This window comes from Bufo bufo, chromosome 2, assembly GCF_905171765.1.
Source record: "Bufo bufo chromosome 2, aBufBuf1.1, whole genome shotgun sequence".
In the NCBI taxonomy this organism is placed as follows: domain Eukaryota; kingdom Metazoa; phylum Chordata; class Amphibia; order Anura; family Bufonidae; genus Bufo; species Bufo bufo.
This window is the reverse complement of record NC_053390.1, coordinates 578,280,107-578,302,891: the sequence shown is the minus strand read 5'-3', so window position 1 is coordinate 578,302,891 and position 22,785 is coordinate 578,280,107. Positions and strand designations below refer to the sequence as shown.

Genomic DNA, 22,785 nt, shown 5'->3' with positions numbered 1-22,785 from the left:
TTAGATTTTAGAAAAACAGACTTTTCAAAAATGAAATTAGTCATAAATGAGTCCTTATCAGACTGGAACGGATTACATGGAGTCCAGGAGAAATGGGACTACTTAAAAGGTGCATTATTGAAGGCAACAGAAAATTGCATTAGACTTTTCAGTAAAAGCAAAAAAAGGAGGAGACCAATGTGGTACTCAGCAGAAGTGGCCCAAATCATTAAAAATAAAAAGCTAGCATTTTGTAATTATAAAAAAACCCAGAGCAATGAAGATAAGGAAATCTACAAGATTAGGCAGAGAGAGGCCAAGCAAGTTATAAGAACTTCTAAAGCGCAGGCAGAAGAAAAACTAGCTCAGTCTATGAAAAAAGGGGATAAGACATTCTTCAGATATATAAATGAAAAAAGGAAATTAAAACAAGGAATAACTAAATTAAAAACAAAGGACGGAAGGTATGTAGAAGAGAATAAAGGGCTAGCCGACTGCCTTAATGAATACTTTTGTTCAGTTTTTACAAAAGAAAAATGAGAAGGACCTCCACTAGAAAGAATGACTATTAAATCGTTTGATGCATGTATCTTTACAGAGGAAGATGTTCTAAGTTTGCTGTCTAAGGTGAAGACAGATAAGTCACAGGGGCCTGATGAGATACACCCAAAATTATTAAAAGAGCTTAGTGGTGAGCTGGCAAAACCGCTAACAGATTTATTTAACCAATCATTAGTAACAGGAGTCGTCCCGGAAGATTGGAAATTGGCAAATGTCGTGCCCATTCACAAGAAAGGTAGTAGGGAGGAATCGAGCAACTATAGACCAGTGAGTCTGACATCAATAGTAGGCAAATTAATGGAAACCCTATTAAAGGATAGGATTGTGGAACATCTAAAATCCCATGGATTGCAAGATGAAAAACAACATGGGTTTACTTCAGGGAGATCATGTCAAACAAATCTTATAGATTTTTTTGACTGGGTGAATAAAATAATAGACGGTGGAGGTGCAGTAGACATCGCATATCTAGATTTTAGTAAGGCTTTTGACACTGTCCCACATAGAAGACTTATCAATAAACTGCAGTCATTGAGCATGGACTCCCATATTGTTGAGTGGATTAGGCAGTGGCTGAGTGACAGACAACAGAGGGTTGTAGTCAATGGAGAACATTCAAAACAAGGTAATGTTACCAGTGGGGTTCCACAGGGATCTGTACTGGGACCGATTTTGTTTAATATCTTCATAAGTGATATCGCAAAAGGCCTCGCTGGTAAGGTTTGTCTTTTTGCTGATGACACAAAGATATGTAACAGGGTTGATGTTCCTGGAGGGAAACGCCAAATGGAAAAGGATTTAGGAAAACTAGAAGAATGGTCAGAACTCTGGAAACTGAAATTTAATGTGGATAAGTGCAAGATAATGCACCTGGGGCGTAAAAACCCAAGGGCAGAATATAGAATATTTGACACAGTCCTGACCTCAGTATCTGAGGAAAGGGATTTAGGAGTAATTATTTCAGAAGACTTAAAGGTGGGAAGACAATGTAATAGAGCAGCACGAAATGCCAGCAGAATGCTTGGATGTATAGGGAGAGGTATAAGCAGTAGAAAGAGTGAAGTGCTTATGCCGCTGTACAGAACACTGGTGAGACCTCACTTGGAGTATTGTGCGCAGTACTGGAGGCCATATCTCCAGAAGGATATAGATACTCTAGAGAGAGTTCAGAGAAGAGCTACTAAACTAGTACATGGATTGCAGGATAAAACTTACCAGGAAAGGTTAAAGGACCTTAATATGTATAGCTTGGAAGAAAGAAGAGACAGAGGGGATATGATAGAAACTTTTAAATACATAAAGGGAATCAACTCGGTAAAGGAAGAGAGCATATTTAAAAGAAGAAAAACTACCACAAGAGGACACAGTTTTAAATTAGAGGGGCAAAGGTTTAAAAGTAATATAAGGAAGTATTACTTTACTGAGAGAGTAGTGGATGCATGGAATAGCCTTCCTGCAGAAGTGGTAGCTGCAAATACAGTGAAGGGGTTTAAGCATGCATGGGATAGGCATAAGGCCATCCTTCATATAAGATAGGGCCGGGGGCTATCCATAGTATTCAGTATATTGGGCAGACTAGATGGGCCAAATGGTTCTTATCTGCCGACACATTCTATGTTTCTATGTTTCTATGTAGTTTACAGGAAAACACTGCTCAAAAGTTACTGCACACAAGGACTCAAAATCAAGGGTTCAATGGTACTTTAAAGAGGACCTGTCACCTCTGCTGATAATAGTTTTAGTAACTACTTGCATTCCTCATATAATACCATTTCTGGAGCATCTATTCTTATGACTCTATGGTGTGCCATTCATGTATTATTCCTGCTAGTAGTTATTCTGTTTATTCTTATGAAATTTGCATTCACTTAAATTTAAGAAGCTTTTATTTTTCATACTTGCCAACATTTCAATGGTCAAAATTGGGACACCCAGGGATGATATCACACTATGAGGTTTCCTATGACAATGAGATTGTTTTATATTTTTCATTATCACGTTTTTTAAATAAATTTTTACTCATAAAAGAGTGACACTGACATACATCGCTATGGGAAAACACATAGTTAACAGTGTTAACAAACAGCATGTTTAAAAACACACTGTATTGTCGCTTTTGTTATGCTTTTTTATACACACGAGATAATGGCATAAGAAACTGCACAATCTTTTAAAATTATGCATTAACGGGGGCAGAATGCCTGCCCATATTTATACATGCATGAGTTAATTTTCTGAAGAAACAGTGATTTGTCCTGAAGTTGAACAAGTTTGGAAAAATTCTCACTTTTATTTGGGAGCAGCAATAGAACAGTGTGCATATGGAAAGCATAAGGTGTGTGGGGGTAAGGCCTCTTTCACACGGGCGAGATTTCCGCGCGGGTGCAATGCGTGAGGTGAACGCATTGCACCTGCACTGAATCCGGACCCATTCATTTCTATGGGGCTGTGCACATGAGCGGTGATTTTCACGCATCACTTGTGCGTTGCGTGAAAATCGCAGCATGCTCTATTTTGTGCGTTTTTCACGCAACGCAGGCCCCATAGAAGTGAATGGGGCTGCGTGAAAAACACAGGCATTCACAAGCAAGTGCGGATGCGGTGCGATTTTCACGCACGGTTGCTAGGAGACGATCGGGATGGATACCCGATCATTATTATTTTCTCTTATAACATGGTTATAAGGGAAAATAATAGCATTCTTAATACAGAATGCATAGTACAATAGCGCTGAAGGGGTTAAAAAAATAAATAAATATTTAACTCACCTTAATCCACTTGTTCGCGCAGTCCGGATTCTCTTCTGTCTTCTTCTTTGAGGAATAGGACCTTTGATGACGTCACTGAGCTCATCACATGGTCCATCACATGATCTTTTACCATGGTGATGGATCATGTGATGGACCATGTGATGAGTGCAGTGACGTCATCAAAGGTCCTATTCCTACTACACAGCAAAGATGAAGACAGAAGAGAAGCTGGGCTGCGCGAACAAGTGGATTAAGGTGAGTTAAATTTTAATTTTTTTAACCCGTCCAGCCCAATTGTACTATGCATTCTGTATTAAGAATGCTATTATTTTCCCTTATAACCATGTTATAAGGGAAATTAATACAATCTACACAACACCTAACCCAAACCCGAACTTCTGTGTAGAAGTCCGGGTTCGGGTCTGGGTACCAAAGATGCCGATTTTTCTCACGCGTGTGAAAAACGCATTGCAATGTTTTGCACTCGCACGGAAAAATTGTGCATGTTCCCGCAACGCGCGCGGATCTTTTCCCTCAATGCCCGTGTGAAACCAGCCTAATAGTGGCAGCAATAACAGTGTCAGTTGAAGCACAACATGGAACAGACAAGGCAGTAGATATGTGTACTGCAGTGTTGGGGTAATATTAGTGGTGGCAGCTGTATAAGGGTAAAAGTATTGGTAGAAGTGGTAATGGAAGTGGCAGGAGGGGGATAAGCAGCAGGGATGGTAGGCAGACAGACAGTAGCAGTAGAATGATGTGGTCAGCGATAAATAGCCACTGTCAGCAATGGAAGATATATTCATCGGCCACAGCCAGAGGTGTATGAAAATCCTCACAGATCCATGCCTGATTCATTTTGACAAAATTGATGATTTGTATACTGACTGAGGACAACTTTGTCCATTTGGGTGTGACAATGCCATCTGCCATGCTGACAACCCTTGTTGATATGGCACTGGAGGCTGGACAAGACAGTACAGAGTCAGAAAACTGGGCCAGTTTCAGCAACTGATTCAATTTGCCTGCCCAGAAGTTAATGGGGTCAGGGAACATAGTATGTGCCAGAGAAAAGCTACAGTCCAGGTAGGACTGAACCTGGTTGTTCAGCTGGTATATCTCTGTTTTCTGATTTGGTACATGTTCATGAGACTAAACCAGATGCTGCTGTGGCTTCTGCTGCTTGTGGTGGCAGAGATGGCAGGGAGTGGGTGACTCTGTGGGGGAGGCAGAGAGGGGACAGCTGGTCAGACGCGCAGGCAGCTGCTTACCGCAAGCTGCATACACAGTGTATCCTGGTAATGAAGCAATGGTTGTCTAAAAGCATGGGTATCCAATAATCATCAGATTGCTTGATATTAAGGATATGCCTGCTAGTATGTAAGCAAGCAAGCATACAGCTTGCCATGCTCACAAGTGCGCCCAAGGACCCAGTTCTTTCCAGCACCGCCCTCACTGAGATGAAGAGTCCTCCTGTCCAAAGTCGTTGTCATCATCAACAGCAGCAGCCTTTTCCTTCTGCACAACAAGCTACTCCTCCTCCTGTGGCAGTTCCTCATCCTCCATATCATCCTCCATATGAATTTTACTGTGTAGGTCCCCAACAGCTACAGTGCAGCCAGAAAAATGAGTAAGCTGTTCTTCTTCTACCATCCCTTGTTGCATCAGTGCGAGTGTCTGTTTTAAGATAAATATATGGATGACATCGTTGATGCTGCAGTTGTCGCGAGTGGCAAATCTGGTGGACTCCTTCAAAGGCCAGAGTACACGACATGCATCTCTGATGAGCTGCCACTGCCTGACCTCAAAACAACATATGCTCCCTGATAGTCTGGTGCATGGTAAAATCATTTACCGCTTTATACTGCTCGTAAAAGTACAGACGTAGCAGAATTAACAGTCACATGGTGAGTTATCACATCTAATTAACAAGTTATGACTGTTACTGTTAACTCTGCTACATCTGTACAGATGCTGTAGCAAAATCCAGTGAGTTGGAAAGTAATGGATCAAGAGATTCAATGGAAGACTGTTCTGTTGCTGCATGTATGTGTACAGGAGGGAGTTTCTTGCCACATAAGAATGGCTGACATGCAAAGACAGTCTCCTGGACATGGCCCGCAGCCTCTGTAAGCCACTAGACAGTTTTTTTTAACATAAAAAAGCATTGCACAACTAAATTTATCATGTGTGCCATGCAAGGAGCATGTGTTGTTTCCCCAAATGCAGCACAGCCACTATGTTCCTGCCATTGACGCTGACCACCTTGCCCAGTTGGAGTTGGCAAAAAGATGGTTAGTGGAATGTTTCCTGCTTTGCACTTTAGCAACTTATCCACTGTGGGCTACTCTTTCCCAGGCTCATCACCTCTAACACAGCATGGCAATGCTCCTTTATGATAGGAGGGAGGAGGAGTGAAGCAATGCTCTGCCCTGCTTCCATTGCTGACAAGAGGATTTCCATGGAGGAGGCAGATAACTGGCAGGAGAGGGAACCAGACTGACACAAATGTGGAGGAGTCAAGAGGACCTGGCCTCCTTATAGTGGTGCTTCCTCACTGATGATGTGAAAAACTTTGACCCAGTGAGCCATGAAAGACATGTACTGTCCATGCCCTTAACAGCTGCTTCAGGTGTCCATTGTGGTGTGTCCCTTGCTGCACAGCGACAATAGCAAGGAGCTATTCTGCCATATGACCATACAAGGTCGGATGGCTTTTTTGAGAAATAATTATGGCTAGATATATATCTTCCAGTGATATGGCAGCAACTGCACCACCAGCAACTTGACAGGTGGGAGTTAAGCTTGCACACTATCGGATTGCTGGGTGCATAGTGTCCTGGCCACACATTCTGTTATCAATGTCTGACAACAGAGCAGAGTAGAAAGAGGAATAGTCTGAGCGGGAGAAGCAACCAGGGATGATGACGATGACAAGTACACTATACTGCATGTGAATGCTGCCTAGCTGCCCCAAAGAAGACCAGGAGAAAGAGAACACTGTTGTTCCACTAGCTGGGGGACAGTTCTATTTTCCCTCTGGATTGGATGATGCCACTTAATGTGCTGCAGTGGTGCCTAGATGAACGAATTTGAAAAAAATTTGATTTGGTCGGTTCGCCTAATTTTCCAAAAACATTTGATGCGATCCAAATTTATTTATGGTGAATTGTGTAAAAAACTGCTATTTCCTGGCAGTGGCATACATAGAGAAGTAAGGGCCCCATAGCAAGGATTAAACCGGGCCCCCCACACAGGACAGAAGGATTTTCGCTTAAAGCCCTTTCCATGACCCTTGGGCCATTTTCCACTGCATCATTTGCTAAAAGTTCCTTTAGAAGGTAGAGTCCTGACCAAGTTTTCACCTCCAGTAGAACAGGAGATAATCCCAACTAAGACTGGCCCCCCTCTTGCCCTGGGCCCCTTAGCAGTCGCATGGTCTGCCGCTATGGTAGTCGCCTGTGTAGTGGTGTAGAACACTGTGCCTTGCAGTAACACACATAGGGAGTCTGCTGTGCTAATGAAACAATACAGTAAGTCAGTATGACACGCAGATGACAGGTGTCGCTCTTAGATTCACTGCATACTTCACTTATTTGGGCAGTTACGGGGCCAAAACTGGCCAATTAACTCAAGTGTGAATTTAGCCTTACATGTCGATGTTAGCGTCAAGAAAAAGCGCACTCCTTTTACACCGTCATTAGCTGATTCCACATAGATGTCTACAGAACCTGTTATATTAAAAGCTTATACAAGTAGAGCCCCCCTGACAGAGTGGAGAGGGTGTCAGCAGTAAGTTTGTGTTGACGTCACTGATTATTTTGCCCTTCTTCTGCTCCGTTAGAACAATAACCCCCAAAAAATCGGATCCTGTCTGTTGAGCATCCGCCTTCACTCGGTCAGCATTTGGTCAGTAATCCATCAGTATTGCTAAAGCCCCCCCAAAAAAGAACCAGAAGTGGATCCAAAACAGAGATGATACGTGAATAGAATATTTGCATATGTTCTGTGTTTATTACCCACTCCTGCTTTTGGCTACCAAATCATAAGCCAATTCTGATGCAAAATAGGGAACATGTCATACAGGCCTTAAAGCTGCTACATAGACAGGATCTGTTGTGCGTCTCATTTTTCCTTCCTTCTGGCAGATCAGAAGATGGGTCAAATAAATGATGATGTCAACCAGGTCAAAAAGGCAAAATAGTGGCCTAGTCATGAAGTGGGGAGGGTGGGAACAGCATGAGAAGTCCACAGAGTGGCCCAATGACATAGTGGTGAGGTGACAGCAGAATGAGGAGACCACAGAGTGGCCCAGTGACATAGTGGTGAGGTGTCAGCAGCATGAGAAGACCACAGAGTGGCCCAGTGACAGAGTGGGGCGATGGCAGCAGCATGAGGAGACCACAGAGTAGTAATGTGGCAGCAGCATGAGGAGACCACAGAGTTGTGAGGTGGCAGCAGCATGAGGAGACCACAGAGTGGCCCAGTGACATAGTGGTGAGGTGGCAGCAGCATGAGGAGATCACAGAGTGGCCCAGTGACAGAGTGGTGAGGTGGCAGCAGCGTAAGGAGACCATTGAGTGGCCCAGTTACATAGTGTTGAGGTAGCAGCAGCATGAGGAGACCACAGAGTGGCACAGTGACAAAGTGGGGAGTTGAGGGCAACACCAGTACTAGCTGAAGATGGTGGCTGGCAGTAGGAGCAACTGGCATCAGGTGTGGCATCAGGCAGGTGGCAGCATCAGAATAGTAGCTGCAGAAGGTAGCCAGAAGAAACAGGCATCCTTTGTCAAAGTGTAGGTGTGGCACCATGGATGATCTAGTCTGATGCATTAGGCACTGGTGTTTGAAAATCCTGGCTGATCCACACCTGATTCATCTTCACAAAGGTTCGTTTCTCCACATTTTGGGTGGACAGGCGAGTTCTCCTTGGGGTAACTATGACCCCGCCGCACTAAACACCCGCTCTGATGCCACATTTATGGCTGGGCAGGAAAGCTTGTCCAGAGAAAACTTGGCTAGTTGCGGCCACAAATCAAGTTTGGCTGCCCAGTAGTGCAGGAAATCTTTGATGTGGGGTGGCAGGGTGCACTCCAAGTATGCCACAATCTGCTGGTTCAGGTTCTGCTCTATGTCTAGCTGCTGCTGCTGGTGAGTAGTTTCTTCAGTAGGCGGGTGAAGAAAATTGCTCATTCAATAAAGATGTTCACATCTGGGAACCTCCATTACAGAATAATTTAAAAATAGTGTTGAAAAAAGTCCTGCATGCAGGACTTTTTTCTCCAATAAAAAAGTGTTCTCCCCAACGCAAACCAAACTTATCCCATTATAGTCAAGGCTCTGTAGTAGAGCAGAATAATGGAAATAACAAATGCTTATGTGAAAGAGGCCTGACGCAGATATACTGTAAGAATGCAATTTTTGTGATAAATTGTTAAAGACACGCACATAAAAAGGACGTTATTTGTGATCACTCGATCAATAATATCTTGCAGTAATATTCAACGCATTCAGTAACATGGGTATGATGCACTGATATGCCCAATTACAAATGTTACATTTAAACAGTTTTTTTAGAAGACAAAAATGCACAATTTCTCAGCGTTTGGAACTGGTGTGCTGGCAATGAGCCTGTGAACCTGTAGAAAGAAACCTGTTTTTTAAAAATAAATAAATAAAAAATGAGAAAAAGTGAGTTTATTTTTTTTGCAGGGTTTCCCGAGAGCACCATGAACTCTCAAGTCTGTGTGGTATCACATGAGAGGATGAGCATTTTTTAAAAACGTTTCTGTTTTTAGTGTTAAGGGTTTTGCACTGCAGAACTAGCTTCCAGCAGCTGTATTAAACACACAACGGGGTGACCGGTCTCTCACTCCCTGAAAGCTTTCCTTGATGAAAATCCCCAAAATCTATCCAACTATATCTCCTTATTCTCTCCCTATACTATCCCTAGTACGGCTAGATTACTAATTTGTGTCTGCAATTGCATTTTGTCAGACACTGCCACAGCACATCCTTCTAAGGGCTCGTTCATATGAACGTTTTTTGCGTTCCGTATACGGGCCGTTTATTGCGTTCCGTATACGGTCTGTATACATAACCATTCTTTTCAATGGGTCCGCAAAAAAAACGGAATGTACTCCGTGAGCATTCCGTTTCCGTATGTCCGCAATTCCGTTCCACTAGATTTTGAGTCTTGTCCTATTCTTGTCCGCAAATCACGGTCCGTGGCTCTATTCAAGTCAATGGGTCCGCCAAAAAAACGGAACACATATACATCCGTATGTCTTCCGTATCCGTTCCGTTTTTTGCGTAACCATCTATTGAAAATGTTATGCCCAGCACAATTTTTTCTATGTAATTACTGTATATACTGTATATGCCATACGGAAAAATGGAACGGAAAAACGGAACAGAAAAACGGAAACACAACGGAAACAAAAAACGGAACAACGGATCCAGAAAAAACGGCCCGCAAAACACTGAAAAAGCCATACGGTTGTGTGAAAGAGGCCTAAGTCTCAAGCTGAAGACAGAATGATGTTCTATGATGTTCTCAGCAAAGGGCCTCCCTGAATCCTTTCCCTGATTGGCTGATTACGCTGTCTGTCAGCCTCTGAGCCAATCCGGACAAGCCCTCCCTTGCTACTTCCATCCTCTGTCATGTGATCCTTCATCTTCTTCCTTCCTCATAGTTTTCCCTGTCAATATTCATATTAAAATGGCGCTGGGTCCCGTTTTTGCACTATTCGTGTGAAAAGATTTGCCAAACCTTCAAATTTGTTTGACAGACAGATTTTTTGTGAAATTCATAATGAATCCAATTAGCTTAGAATTGATTTGCTCATCTCTAATCCATTATTGCTTCTATAGACCCTTAACATGGCAAACAACAAAAATAAGATTTATATCACACAATTACTTTTTTATTTAATAACTACCATTATTTATAGGAAGGTTTAGAACCTCTTTTATGGAAAAAAGAGATTGTAATAATTTGTGTTACATATGTTATTTTTCTCCTGTTTTACAGATTCTATGGATAAATCATACTCATAATAATCACATAAAAAAGTAATTCCTTCCATAGATATAAACAAAGACACAAACTCCACACAGATAAAGTTCATGGCATGCCTTTGTTATTCAGTTACTTCGACTTTAGACAGGCATTTATTAGTGATGTGCGAAGCGAGCTTCAGAACCTAGATCCGAAGTCACTTTACTCAAAACTTCGCTTTAATGCTGTACCGAGATCCGTCTCCGTACAGCTTTAAAATGTACGGCCTCCAACGAGGCGAAGTGCGCTATTCCTGAAGTCTTGTGAGACTTTGGTGAAAAAATTTGGTATTTTTATACTGAAACTGAAACATGTTTCAAACTGAAAAACTATTTAAAACATGGATCCCAACTTGGCTTTGGTTCCAAGGTACCTGCAGGCCTACATTAATATATACTAGTAATAGGCCTTGAAGCCTAGTACAGGTTCTGGCTTATCACTTCAATGGAACGCCTGCCCTGATCTCAGCCAGGGAGAGGAGCTCCTACCCGAAAAGTGCACGTTCCTACCTGAAAAGTCATGGTTACATTTGACTGCAACACCTGAGTGGGTAAATATCCACAATTGGCATTACCGCCAATCGCAGACATTACACATCTGGGTGTATGCTATGTGAAACAGCAGGCACCCAGTAGCTATGGCATTTGATCCGCTCCAGAACAGCACCATATTTAAAGACCCGACATCCAAAGGATGCAGGGAAGGGGTTAAAGAGGAACCAAAATCTTTCCTCACATGTCTGCTTAGTAACTACTTGCATTCCTCCTGAAAAAACAATTCTGGGGCATCTTTTCATATAGCTCTGGTCACGGTGGTGAGTGGGGAAAACCCCCACCGTACAATGTCAGGTATTAAGGGGAAGCAGCTAGGCCAGGACGCTGGAATTAGGGAGCAGGTCACCTCCTAAAGTGTCCCTAATCCTCACCCTAACTCCTCACCGTATGAGCGGACCTGGATGGTATGACGGCTCATACCAGGATACCTATGGCCCTGAGTCGCCCTGATAATCCCTCACATAAAAGCAGGGGAGAGACGACTGGTTCTTCCCAGACACGGATGAACAAGAGTCTCAAATGGCCTAGCAGCAGGGAAAGACCATATGCAGCAAGAGGATCAGAAGGTAAGAACAACAAGACAACTCGCTTACCTGCCGAAGCCTCCACAACTAGAACCTGTGCATCAGTACAGGAGCCCGAACACACAGCAGGTCACAGTACAAACAACTGACACAGGAATCCAGCATACCAACTCTGCTAGAGCCCCCCATCCTCACACAGTGCATGGCAGCCCCAAACAGCGCTGCATACAGGCTTATGGTTCACCGCTCCGGGAAACCAGCCCCCTTTCAGAGGTACAACACGCACAGGGAAAACGTCTTGCACACATGCAGGGACAAACACTAACAACAGCCCAGACATGTAACAAGAAACAAGACGTACAACAAACCCTAAACCTAAACCCACACCAAACATACAAGAAGTGAGGTTGGGTACATAGAGGATAAAGGGGAGACAAAGGAATGACATCGCAGATGACATCGATGTCCTGCAAGGTGGCCCTCATGGACTGGGCAGGTAGAACACCCTGGACTGGAGCAGAGCTCGAGCACCAACAACAGCTCAAGTACAACTGACTCCAGCCAGGAAGCTACAGGAGATAAAACCCAAGTGACCACACCCAGTCAGGGAGTTAAAGCTTACAGCACCAGATAGGGGAAGGCTACAACTTAAAGGGGAAGTGCACACACACAAGCCAACACACAACCTGTTGCCACCGGCAACAGCATGCGTGGCAGCCATGTCATGGCGCACACAGCCAAAGCCGAGACACTGCCACCACATGCCACAACAGCAACACGTTGCCACCGGAAACCGCAAGCATGGCACCAGTGTCGAGGCGCACACAGCAAAGGCCGTGACAGCTCTATGTGGTGCTGTGCTCCGCTGTTCCCCTGCTTACTGCCGCGGTCCCGGGCACTGTGTTCAGCGGTGATCTGCAGCCAGTGCTTCTCATTCACTGCTGCAGTGCTGGGCTTTGTCTGTGTAGGTACTGTTGTTCTGGGATCCTCTCCACAGTTTTTTCTCAGCCCTAGCCACAGCATGCTTGCTGCTTGTTTCCTGCAGCACTTCCTGCAGCACTTCTTGGGCTTTATGGATTAGGTCATGTGACCTCGCTGACCAATCCTAGCCCTCTTGCACATATATAAGTGGTTCAGCCCCCTTCCCAGATGCCTCAGTGTTAAGGTCCTTGTGTCCTGCTAACGTTCCTGATATTCGCTTGTGGTTTTGTGTTCTTGACTCGTACTTGTGTTCCTGGATTCTGCTACCCGTTTGATCCCTGACCGCTTGCCTTGACTCTCCTGTTGCTGAACAGGATTGCCTGACCTGCACCTATGCAGCCTGCCCTGACCTTTTGCCTTTCTGACTTCGCCTCTGCCTTATCCTTCAGTCCTGCACTGTACCTCTGGTACCTTTCTCAGGTACCTCCTGGTCCACCTGGACCAGCTGCCTCGGGTGCCTATCCTCCTCAAGATGTAGCGACCTGGTGTTCCCCTTCGGGAAAGTCTATCCCCACCATCAGGGGTACTGTGAAGATTGAGGCGTTCACTTAGACAACGCCCTTAGAGGAGGTTAGACATGTTGCACAGCCGATTCACACTCGCTGGTTCGTGACAAATGGTGCAGCTCTATATAGATGTTATTGTACAGAGAGGAGTCAAGTGACAGACATTTCACACATCAGTGGTCAATATGCAAATTTTTCATTTTAGGGCTTTGAATAAAGTAATGTGGTAGATGTGTTAGAAAAAACTTCCTCTCATGGGATGTTGTTAGTTGACTCACATCAGCAGAACAAGCCTGCAAAGGGTGTTTTTATCAGAATTTCTTTTTTTCAGTACTGACTGCAAAAACGTAACCCATGAAAACCATTTAATAATAAAGAAGATACAGAACAAAGACACTATTTATTTTATACTCGGCCACAAGCGATTGCTATGTAAATGAGTGTTTCTCTGAGGGAATATTTTGGGGAAAAACGAATTTGCATATTTCAGATCATGTCTATAAATTACCAATAAATGGCAATGCAAATTTGGAAATATTTACTGTCATCAGGAATTACAACCATCCATTTCTGTGACTTCTTTATCAGAGCACTTTTTTTTTTTTTTTGTGCCACCAAGATTATTTTTTTAACAAGGGGAGGGAGTAATTTTTACATAAGACCTTAAAGACCAGCGGATGATTTCTAAACTTCTGTGATTTCAGACATGTACAGTATGTGCCTTTTGTTTGATGTCTCAAAGTAATACTAATAGTGTTGAGCGAATTGAAGTCCACAAAGTAGACTTCGATCTGAATTTCAGGGAAAATTTGATTCGCTGCGAAGCCGAATTTCCTTGTTCTTTCGTGGTAGCGAATCGATTTTCCTTGAATGGCAGTAAAAAACTAAAAAATCATACCTCATCCATTTGCTCACAACAGGCCGGCTGCCACCATCTTGATTAAAGATCTTGCATGAAATTCTGTGCGCAGTGACGTATGACATCAACACGCCGGCCAACGTGATGACGTCATCACGGGCACAGGAAGATTTTGCGCTAGATCTTCAATCAAGATGACAGCGGTCGTCCCGTTGCGAGCCTGTTGGATAAGGTAAGTATGATTTTAATTTTTTTTTTTTACTTTACGCTGTAATATTAATATCAGATGCTGTAATCATGTATGAACAAAGCATCTGAAGGGTGCAATGACGGGGGTGGCACGATCGCTGCTTTCTGTCATTGCAACACTACTTACAAAGAAATGTGCTTCGTGACAAAGTAATTCGGCACGAAGAATTTTTTTTTGTACATTTCAGTAAGGCAGCCAAATCGAATTTTTTAATACTTTGCCCATCTCTAAATACTAATCTCCCAGACTGGGCACTTACTTCAAGGGTACATAGGCTTCCGATGCAGAACTACAGTATATGCAGGGGTTTAAAGGCACAATGGGCCAAACACTGTATATTACCAGAGGCGGACTGGCCATAGACCCTGCAGGGAAATTTCCCAGGGGGCCACTCGAGCTCTCCTCATGGCCTCCAGCTTGATACATAATGATCTGATGTTCTCAACATTAATTAATTCTATGTGCATCATGTACGGATGAAACAGGCCGCAAGTTCTTTCTCTCCTGAACTTAACTGTATTGCCATCCTCTGTATGGTGATATAGTTGAATACTACAGTCGGGGTGGCAATATTTTATGCTGCACTATGGTATTTGGTTTTGCTGGGGTCGTATTTTGTGCACCACTTTGGTATTGTAGACTCGCCTACTTTCTGTTGTCCATGCCTGATTGCGCTGCCCACCTTCTGTCAATTTGGACCTGCCTACAACATTGGGTCTCTTTAAGCTCCCAGTCCGCCCATGTATATAACCTTTATTGGAGCCTGTGCTGTATTCATCATCTCGGTGCATCCTGTTTGATATATGTAAAACACTACTATGGCACTTTTTTTACTGGCACTTTTGCATGTGGAAAGGTGCTAGGTGCTGGCTGCTTTTGGTAAAAAAAAACTTGCCAGTCAAGCATTGCAAGATACAGGTATGCCCCAGTGCCTTGTCATACCAACTGCATTGAGCTATATTCATGCTTTACAAAATACAGTATTATATTTATTATTTTCTAGATTAACAAATGGCAGAAAAGGAAGATGTTCCCTACTATGAGTTTGAATCGCTTGGCTTTCCACAGCCAAACACTCTTCAGACAGATATTTGCAGTTAGGCTAGGGATACCGAGTGATTTTGGCCGTGACAAGAGTAAAAACATAATGGAATGGAATAGGGTTGCAGCGCAACTCGCCAGTGGTTGCGAGCAAGACACCCATAATACTTTAAACTGGTTGTACCATTAAAAAACATTTGTCAGGGGTCTGACCGTTCAATCACGAGAACAGGGGCCCTGTGTTCCCCCATTTGAATACCGCTACAATGAACTCTAGGGGACTGCCGGAGATAGTGGAGTGTGACCACCACTTCATTCAAACGACCCGTCAATTTGATGCCTGCCTATGAGACACTGTGGGTAGGGGATACGTGCTTGTAATGGGACAACCTCTTTAATAATTTTTTTCTTCCATTTTAATTACATGCCCCAAAAGTGTGTAAATGGGGTTTTATAAAATGCTTGCGTTGTAGATTTGTTCTACAGTAGATTCAGCACTGACTTTCTACAACATCTAAATTCACTCAAGTATAAACGCCTTGCTCCAGGCCACAGACAAGAGTGTTATTTATTATACTCACTTATATAGCGCTACTATATCCGCAGCGCTTTGCAGACATTAGCATTAAGCTGACCCCAATGGGGCTCACAATCTAAGTTCCCTATCAGTATGTCTTCAGAGTGTGGAAGGAAACCGAAGTACCCGGAGGAAACCCACGCAAACACGGAGAAAACATACACACTTCAGGCAGATATTGTCTCTGCCAAATATCTAATGGCTTACAGTGCTTCTAGCTGTAGGTACTGTACAATACACACATTCTCTGGTCATCACCCACTTTCATGAGGCAACATGCGAAATACCATATTTGTCAATTATGTCGGGAGCTGCGGTCCTGTCACTCACTTTTTGATTGAAAATAGCGATCAGTCATCAATACAAAACATACATTATACTGCGGCGCAGAGCAGGCTGAAACACAGTACAATAAATACACGGAAAACTATTTGTGCATGGGTGTAGAGCACAGCGCAGACACAGATCCTGTGCCATACACCACACACAGCACCACATTAATATTTTAACATCACACATCAATCAATAGGCATCAGACAAGTGTTAGGGGAAGGGGGTGGGGGAGTGGGAAATGGGAGGAGAGTCACAGGCCCGAAGCTTTATTGAAAGACAGACACAATGCGGGGAGAGGATAGAAGGAGAGGGGTATTAATCCTCTTCTTCGTCGACATCCGGACCGTCCATGATGCGGCAGTCCTGGACGGACATCCTCTCCCAGTTCATCACTAGGCGTCTCCTGTCAAGCCACACAGCGTCCTTAAAATAGTTCATAAGGCGCCAGGGCTCCTGGATAGCCTCAACCGAATGGGTCCCATGGAATAGTCTGGAAAGCACGGCGGTCCTGTCACTCACTGCTCTGCTCCCAGCGCTCCTCCCTTCCTTCAGGCTGGTGGCACACAGAATGGTGAAGCAGGAAGACTTCTCCCCGCTCCACCATTCAGCCTGCAGGCCCAGATCGCGCTGCCGGCTTGTGTGGGCGGAGCCTGCAGCCCAGAAATCTGCATAAGCTCCGCCCACACAGTGCTGCAGAGCAATCTGTGCCTGCATGGAAGAGAGGTATGTGAGCTTCAGGAACGGGACAAGGTGAGTAGTTACTGTGTTTTTTTGTTTTGTTTTTTAAAAATGAGGGGGCACAGAGGGCTTTATTACTATAGAGGGGGCAAAGAGGACTTTATTAATATGGAGGGGGCACGGAGGACTTTATTACTATGGAGGGAGCACAGAAGACTTTATTACCATGGAGGGGGCACAGAGGACTTTATTACTATGGAGGGAGAACAGAGGACTTTATTATTATGAGGGGGCACAGAGGGCATTAATACTATGGAGCGGGCACAGAAGGCAAAACTAATGTGAAGGGGCACTATGGGCATTTCTACTATGGAGGGGGCACAGAGCCAGAGGGCATTACTACAATGAAGGGGGCACAGAGGGCATTATTACTGTGATGGGGGCACAGTGGGCATGATTTCTGTGAAGGGGGCACAGTGGGGATTTCTACTATGGAGGGGGCATAGAGTGCATTACTAGCACAGTGGGCATTACTACTATTAAAGGAGCACAATGGGCATTATTACTGTGAAGGGGCACAATGGGCATTATTACTATGAAGAAGGCACAGTGGGCATTATTACTGTGAAGGGGGCACAGTGGGCATTATTACTGTGAAGGGGGCACAATGAGGATTTCTACTATGGAGGGGGCACACAGAGCATTACTAGCACAGTGGGCATTACTACTATTAAAGGGGCACAATGGACATTATTACTGTGAAGAGGCACAATGGGCATTATTACTATGAAGGGGCACAGTGGGCAATATTACTATAAAGGGGCACAATGGGGATTATTACTATGAAGGGGGCACAATGGGGATTATTACTGTGAAGGGGGCACAATGGGGATTATTACTGTGAAGGGGGCACAAATAGGGCATTACAACTGTGAAAGGGGCACAGAGAGGGCATAACTACTATGAGGGGGGCACAATGTTGGCATAAGAACTGAGAGGGCACAATGTGGGCATAACTACTGTGAGGGGGCACACATCTGTACAAAACTACTGTGAAGTTTGTACAATGAGGGCAATACTACTGTGAGGGGGTGCCAGAGAAAGGATCGGCCCTGGGTGCCAAACACCCTAGGCACGCCACTGTTGTTACCTGCAGTCCTGTAACACCACAGAAAACACAGGGATAAGCCTATTGCTACATGGCAACACTGGTCGCGTGACACCTGTCGCAGACAAGATCGCTGAGCAGTGGTGATCCCATAGAAATAAATGGATGGCCGCGGCAGTCGCAAGAAATCCAGCCATGTTGGGTTTTTTTCGACTGCAGTGGCGATCCCATTCATTTCTATGGGATCACTGCTGCTCAGAGATCCTGGCTGTGACCAGTTTCGCTGTGTAGCCCTTGCCTAACTCTTTGAGCACAGCTAATGCAGTAGATATCACCTGCAGTCCTATGTAAAGCCACAGTTATCATTCCCTGTACAGGTAATGACACTGTTACCTGGAGTCCTGTAAAACCACAGTTAACACATGGATAACTCTCTGAGTACAGATAATGTAGTAGGCATCATCTTCAGTCCTATGTAACACCACAGATAATACAGGGATAATTATTTGAGTACAGATAATGTAGCAGACATCACCTGCAGTCCTATGTAACACCACAGATAACACAGTAACAGCTCCCTGAGTACAGATAATTTAGTAGACATCACTTGCAGTTCTATGTAACACCACAGATAACACAGTAACAGCTCTCTGAATATAGATAATGCAGAGAAGTCACCTGTGGAAGTCCTATGTAACACCCCAGATAACTCGTAAAGCCACAGTTATCATTCCCTGTACAGGTAATGACACTGTTACCTGGAGTCCTGTAAAACCACAGTTAACACATCGATAACTCTCTGAGTACAGATAATGTAGTAGACATCACCTGCAGTCCTGTGTAACACCACAGATAACACATGGATAACTCTCTGAGTACAGATAATGTAGTAGATGTCACCTGCAGTCCTATGTAACACCACAGATAACACAGTCACAGTCCTCTCAGTACAGATAACATAGTAGAAATCACCTGAGGAAGTCCTAGGTAACACCACAGATAACACATGGATAACTCTCTGAGTACAGATAATGTAGTAGATGTCACCTGCAGTCCTATGTAACACCACAGATAACACAGTCACAGTCCTCTCAGTACAGATAACATAGTAGAAATCACCTGAGGAAGTCCTAGGTAACACCACAGATAACACATGGATAACTCTCTGAGTACAGATAATGTAGTAGATGTCACCTGCAGTCCTATGTAACACCACAGATAACACAGTCACAGTCCTCTCAGTACAGATAACATAGTAGAAATCACCTGAGGAAGTCCTAGGTAACACCACAGATAACACTGGGATAGCAGGGGCAAAGTACTAATGTTTGAGTGCCAAAGAAGGCATAAAGAGGCCCCCTCAATCCTCTGCACCGGGGGCATATGCCCCGCCTACACCCCTTGCTAAGCTCCTGTACTGTACATTAGCAGTCCACATTGATATGTTGTAACCCACAGTTTGAGTCTCAACAATTTTCGTTGGCCACAGTTCATCCCTGAACCTTTCAATATCTATAAAAATAAAAAAAACAGGCACCCAAGACTAATGTATGCAATCGACAATAATGTCGATCACATACATTTAACCCCTCAGATGTCGTGGTCAAATGTGACCACTGAATCTGGGAGGTTACAGACCAGGAGCACACACTTCCAGCCGTGTACCAGCAGCCTCTGTAGTAAAGAGTGGTACAAGGCTGCTGCATATTAGTTCCTAAGGAGAACCTGCCTGTGGCAGGGCTCCATAGAAACTTAATGTAATTCTAAGGGCTGTTTGACACCAGCGAGTCCATTGCGGGAATCACGCTCCGTGTGTGAGTGCAATCCTCCGCTCTGGACTTGCAGGAGCATACGGCATTATACTGATTTATAATGCTATGTGACTCTGCATGACCTTATTGCTACAGGATCATACTGACAGCTTTATGTTACTATGATCCTGTAGCAATAAGTTCAAGCAGTGGCACATAGCATTATAAATTAGTATAAGGGCTCATTCACACGACTGTGCCGTGTTTTGCGGTCCGCAAATTGCGGATCCGCAAAACACGGATGCCTATCGCAATTTGCAGAGCAGAACCGACGGCCCATTATAGAAATGCCTATTCTTGTTCGCAAAATGGAAAAGGATAGGACATGCTTTATCATTTTTGCGGGGCCACGGAACGGAGCAACGTAGTGCTGTCCGCATCTTTTGCGGCCCCATTGAAGTGAACCAAACCACGGTCGTGTGAATGAGCCCTAATGCTGTGCACTCCTGCAAGTCCAGAACAGAGGATACACGAAGCACGATTCCCGCAATGGACTCGCTCTTGTAAAATGCTAATGTATTGGAGTCTGTGGTAACGGGATCCATAATGCAATTCTGCTTCTACCACCAAAGAAGCGTGAACGAATTTCAAAATATGAAATTCGCTCATCTCTAATTGCTTGTTATAGTTCCCTAGGGGAAATATTAAAAAGTGTAAAAAAACATAGATAATACACATATGTGTATGTACAAAACATATATGACAAACGTTCCTATACTATGTGCAATAGTTAGATGGTGCTCTTCACATAAAGCCTACAGTACTTAGAGCTGACAGTGGTTATATCTGGACAGTGCTATCTAATTCTGGATTTTTCATTTTAGTCATAAGAAAAAATGTACCTACACAGTGTTCCTATAAAGACAATTGTACTGCAGCAATAAGAACACTTACCTGCCATCCTGCTCTCACCAGTACCGAGTACCTAAGCCAGAAAGAGTACATAGAGAAAGAGTGTGCACTGAACCCGTCTTGCAGGAATCATGTAGTTGCCTTTAATGGTGCTCGTAAGACCATGATGTTTACAACGTACTTCCTCAAGTCACTTACCAAAGCAAAGAAGAAGTTTTGAACTCCTACCGGCCAAAAATAATGAAGCAAGTCTAGTATCAGATGACTCTGGCCAGCGTGATGACGTCATCATGCACCACATGGATCTTCAAGCCAGATGGATACAGTGGCCTCTTCGAGCTCAAATGGATAAGGTAAGTATAATAAAATTTTCTTTTTTAAATGATTAACCCCTGCAAGGCCTTAATATTAATCTCAGATGTCGCACTTAGTGATGAACACGGCATCTAAAGGGGTTCAATGACGGGGGAGGCGCACTTGCCATTCTCCATCATTGCTCCTGCTAATTACAAAGAACTGCGCTTCGTGATTCATCACAAAGCAAATTTATTTGTAAAATTCAGTGATGCAAACAAATCACATTTTTTAAGAACTTCGGTCATCTCTAGCAGTGATGGCCAGTTTGCCGTGTTCGCCCGCGAACACATGCGGGCTGCCATCTTAACTCACAAGTCCGGCGATGCACAGGTAAGCCCTTACCTGTGCCTGCGCCGTGAGCCGGTCTGAAACAAATGCGGTCACCGGGAGCAGGCAGTTCCGAGAACAGCCCAATGAAGGCCCCCGGCGGCTGTTCTCGGAACTGCCTGCTCCTGGTGACCGCAATTGTTTCAGACCGGCTCGCGGTGCAGGCACAGGTAAGCGCTTACCTGTGCATCGCCGGACTTGTGAGTTAAGATGGCAGCCCGCATGTGTTCGCGGGTGAACACGGCGAACTGGCCATCACTGATCTCTAGTAATCTGCTCACAATCACTGCCACTGCATTAAGCCGGGTTCCCATCACTATCTATTTTTCCATTCTTCAGATCTGTCAAAAAATGATGAAAAAATAAACAAAAAAATCAAATCCTATATCTTAAAGGGAACCAGTAACCTAGAAAGTGTATATTAAACCGCCAGCAGTACTTATTGCAGCCTGTAGCATATAAAGGTGTCTGTGTCTTTTCTGTACATGCGCCAAAAGTCTGAAAAAAACTTTTATTCAACAGGCCACGCTATGTAAACGATAGTCTTGAAGTCAGGGGGGCAGCGGCTTTCTCGCCTGAAGTCAAGCATGCCCAGCCCCATTTTCTGCCCCTTGGCGTTTGATTGATAGGAATTCCAATTCAAATGTAGTCTGGCGTGTGCGCTGTGTCCCTCCAGTGCAGTTTCACTGTGCTGTGAGGTAGGCTCAATGATCAGGCACTCGCACATGAGAGCCTGCATATGCGCAAGACTACGCTCAAGCTCCCAGCAGTGAAGGAATTGGACATCCTATCGGGCAAGGGGGCGGGGCACGCTTGACTTCAGGCAAGAAAGCTGCTGCCCCCTTGACTTCAAGACTATCGTTTACATAGCGTGGCCAGTTGAATAAACGTTTGGCGCATTGTACAGAAAAGACACAGACACCTTTATAATCATGCTACAGGCTGCAATAAGGTACTGCTGGCGGTTTAATATGCATTTTCTAGGTGACAGGTTCCCTTTAAGCATCCGTTATGCTCAGTTATGCGCATTTTGCTTCCGTTTTAGCCCTTTCCGTCTGAGATCTGTTATTTTCAACCTGCTTTAAAATACAGGATCCGTTTTTTGTTTATTTTTTTGTTCTATTGACGGATCAGAAGAATGAAAAAATAAATGGCGATGTGAACCTGGCCTAAGGCTCAGTGCGCACCAACATGTGCCGATGTGTTCGCAGACTTAAATAGCCAAACGTATGCTACAAGAATGTCCTTTTGCCGTAAATTTAGCTGGTATAAATCAATATACCGTACCTTCTTTTACCTATATTGAAAAGCACAGTCAATGGCAGACGTATGCCTCTGTATACATTTTTTAATCTTTTGGACAGTGGACGTTTGCCACACGATGGCTACACAGAGGCATACATCTCAGCCTTCGGCCTCATGCACACGGCCGTTGTTTTGGTCCGCGTCCGAGCCGCACATTGTGCGGCTCGGGCGCGGATCCATTCACTTCAATGGGGCCGCAAAAGATGCGGCAGCACTCCGTGTGCTGTCCGCATCCGTTGCTCCGTTCCGCGTCCCCGCAAAAAAAATATAACCTGTCCTATTCTTGTCCGCAAAACGGACAAGAATAGGCAGTTATATCAATGGCCGCCCGTTCCGTTCCGGAAATAGCGGAAGGCACACGGGCGGCTTCCG

General features: G+C 44.3%; 1 protein-coding gene across 3 annotated transcripts in view; it reads right to left on the bottom strand.

The window, feature by feature from the left end:
- BANK1 (B cell scaffold protein with ankyrin repeats 1) overlaps positions 1–20,553 on the bottom strand; it is a 713,259-nt gene extending 692,706 nt beyond the window's left edge. For all 3 annotated transcript variants that reach the window (XM_040418216.1, XM_040418217.1, XM_040418218.1), the window contains exon 1: positions 20,467–20,553. In XM_040418216.1, coding sequence (XP_040274150.1) covers positions 20,467–20,473 — 7 coding nt within the window. In that variant the 5' untranslated portion in view covers positions 20,474–20,553. The remainder of the gene's footprint in view (positions 1–20,466) is intronic.
- Positions 20,554–22,785: the final 2,232 nt, after the last annotated feature.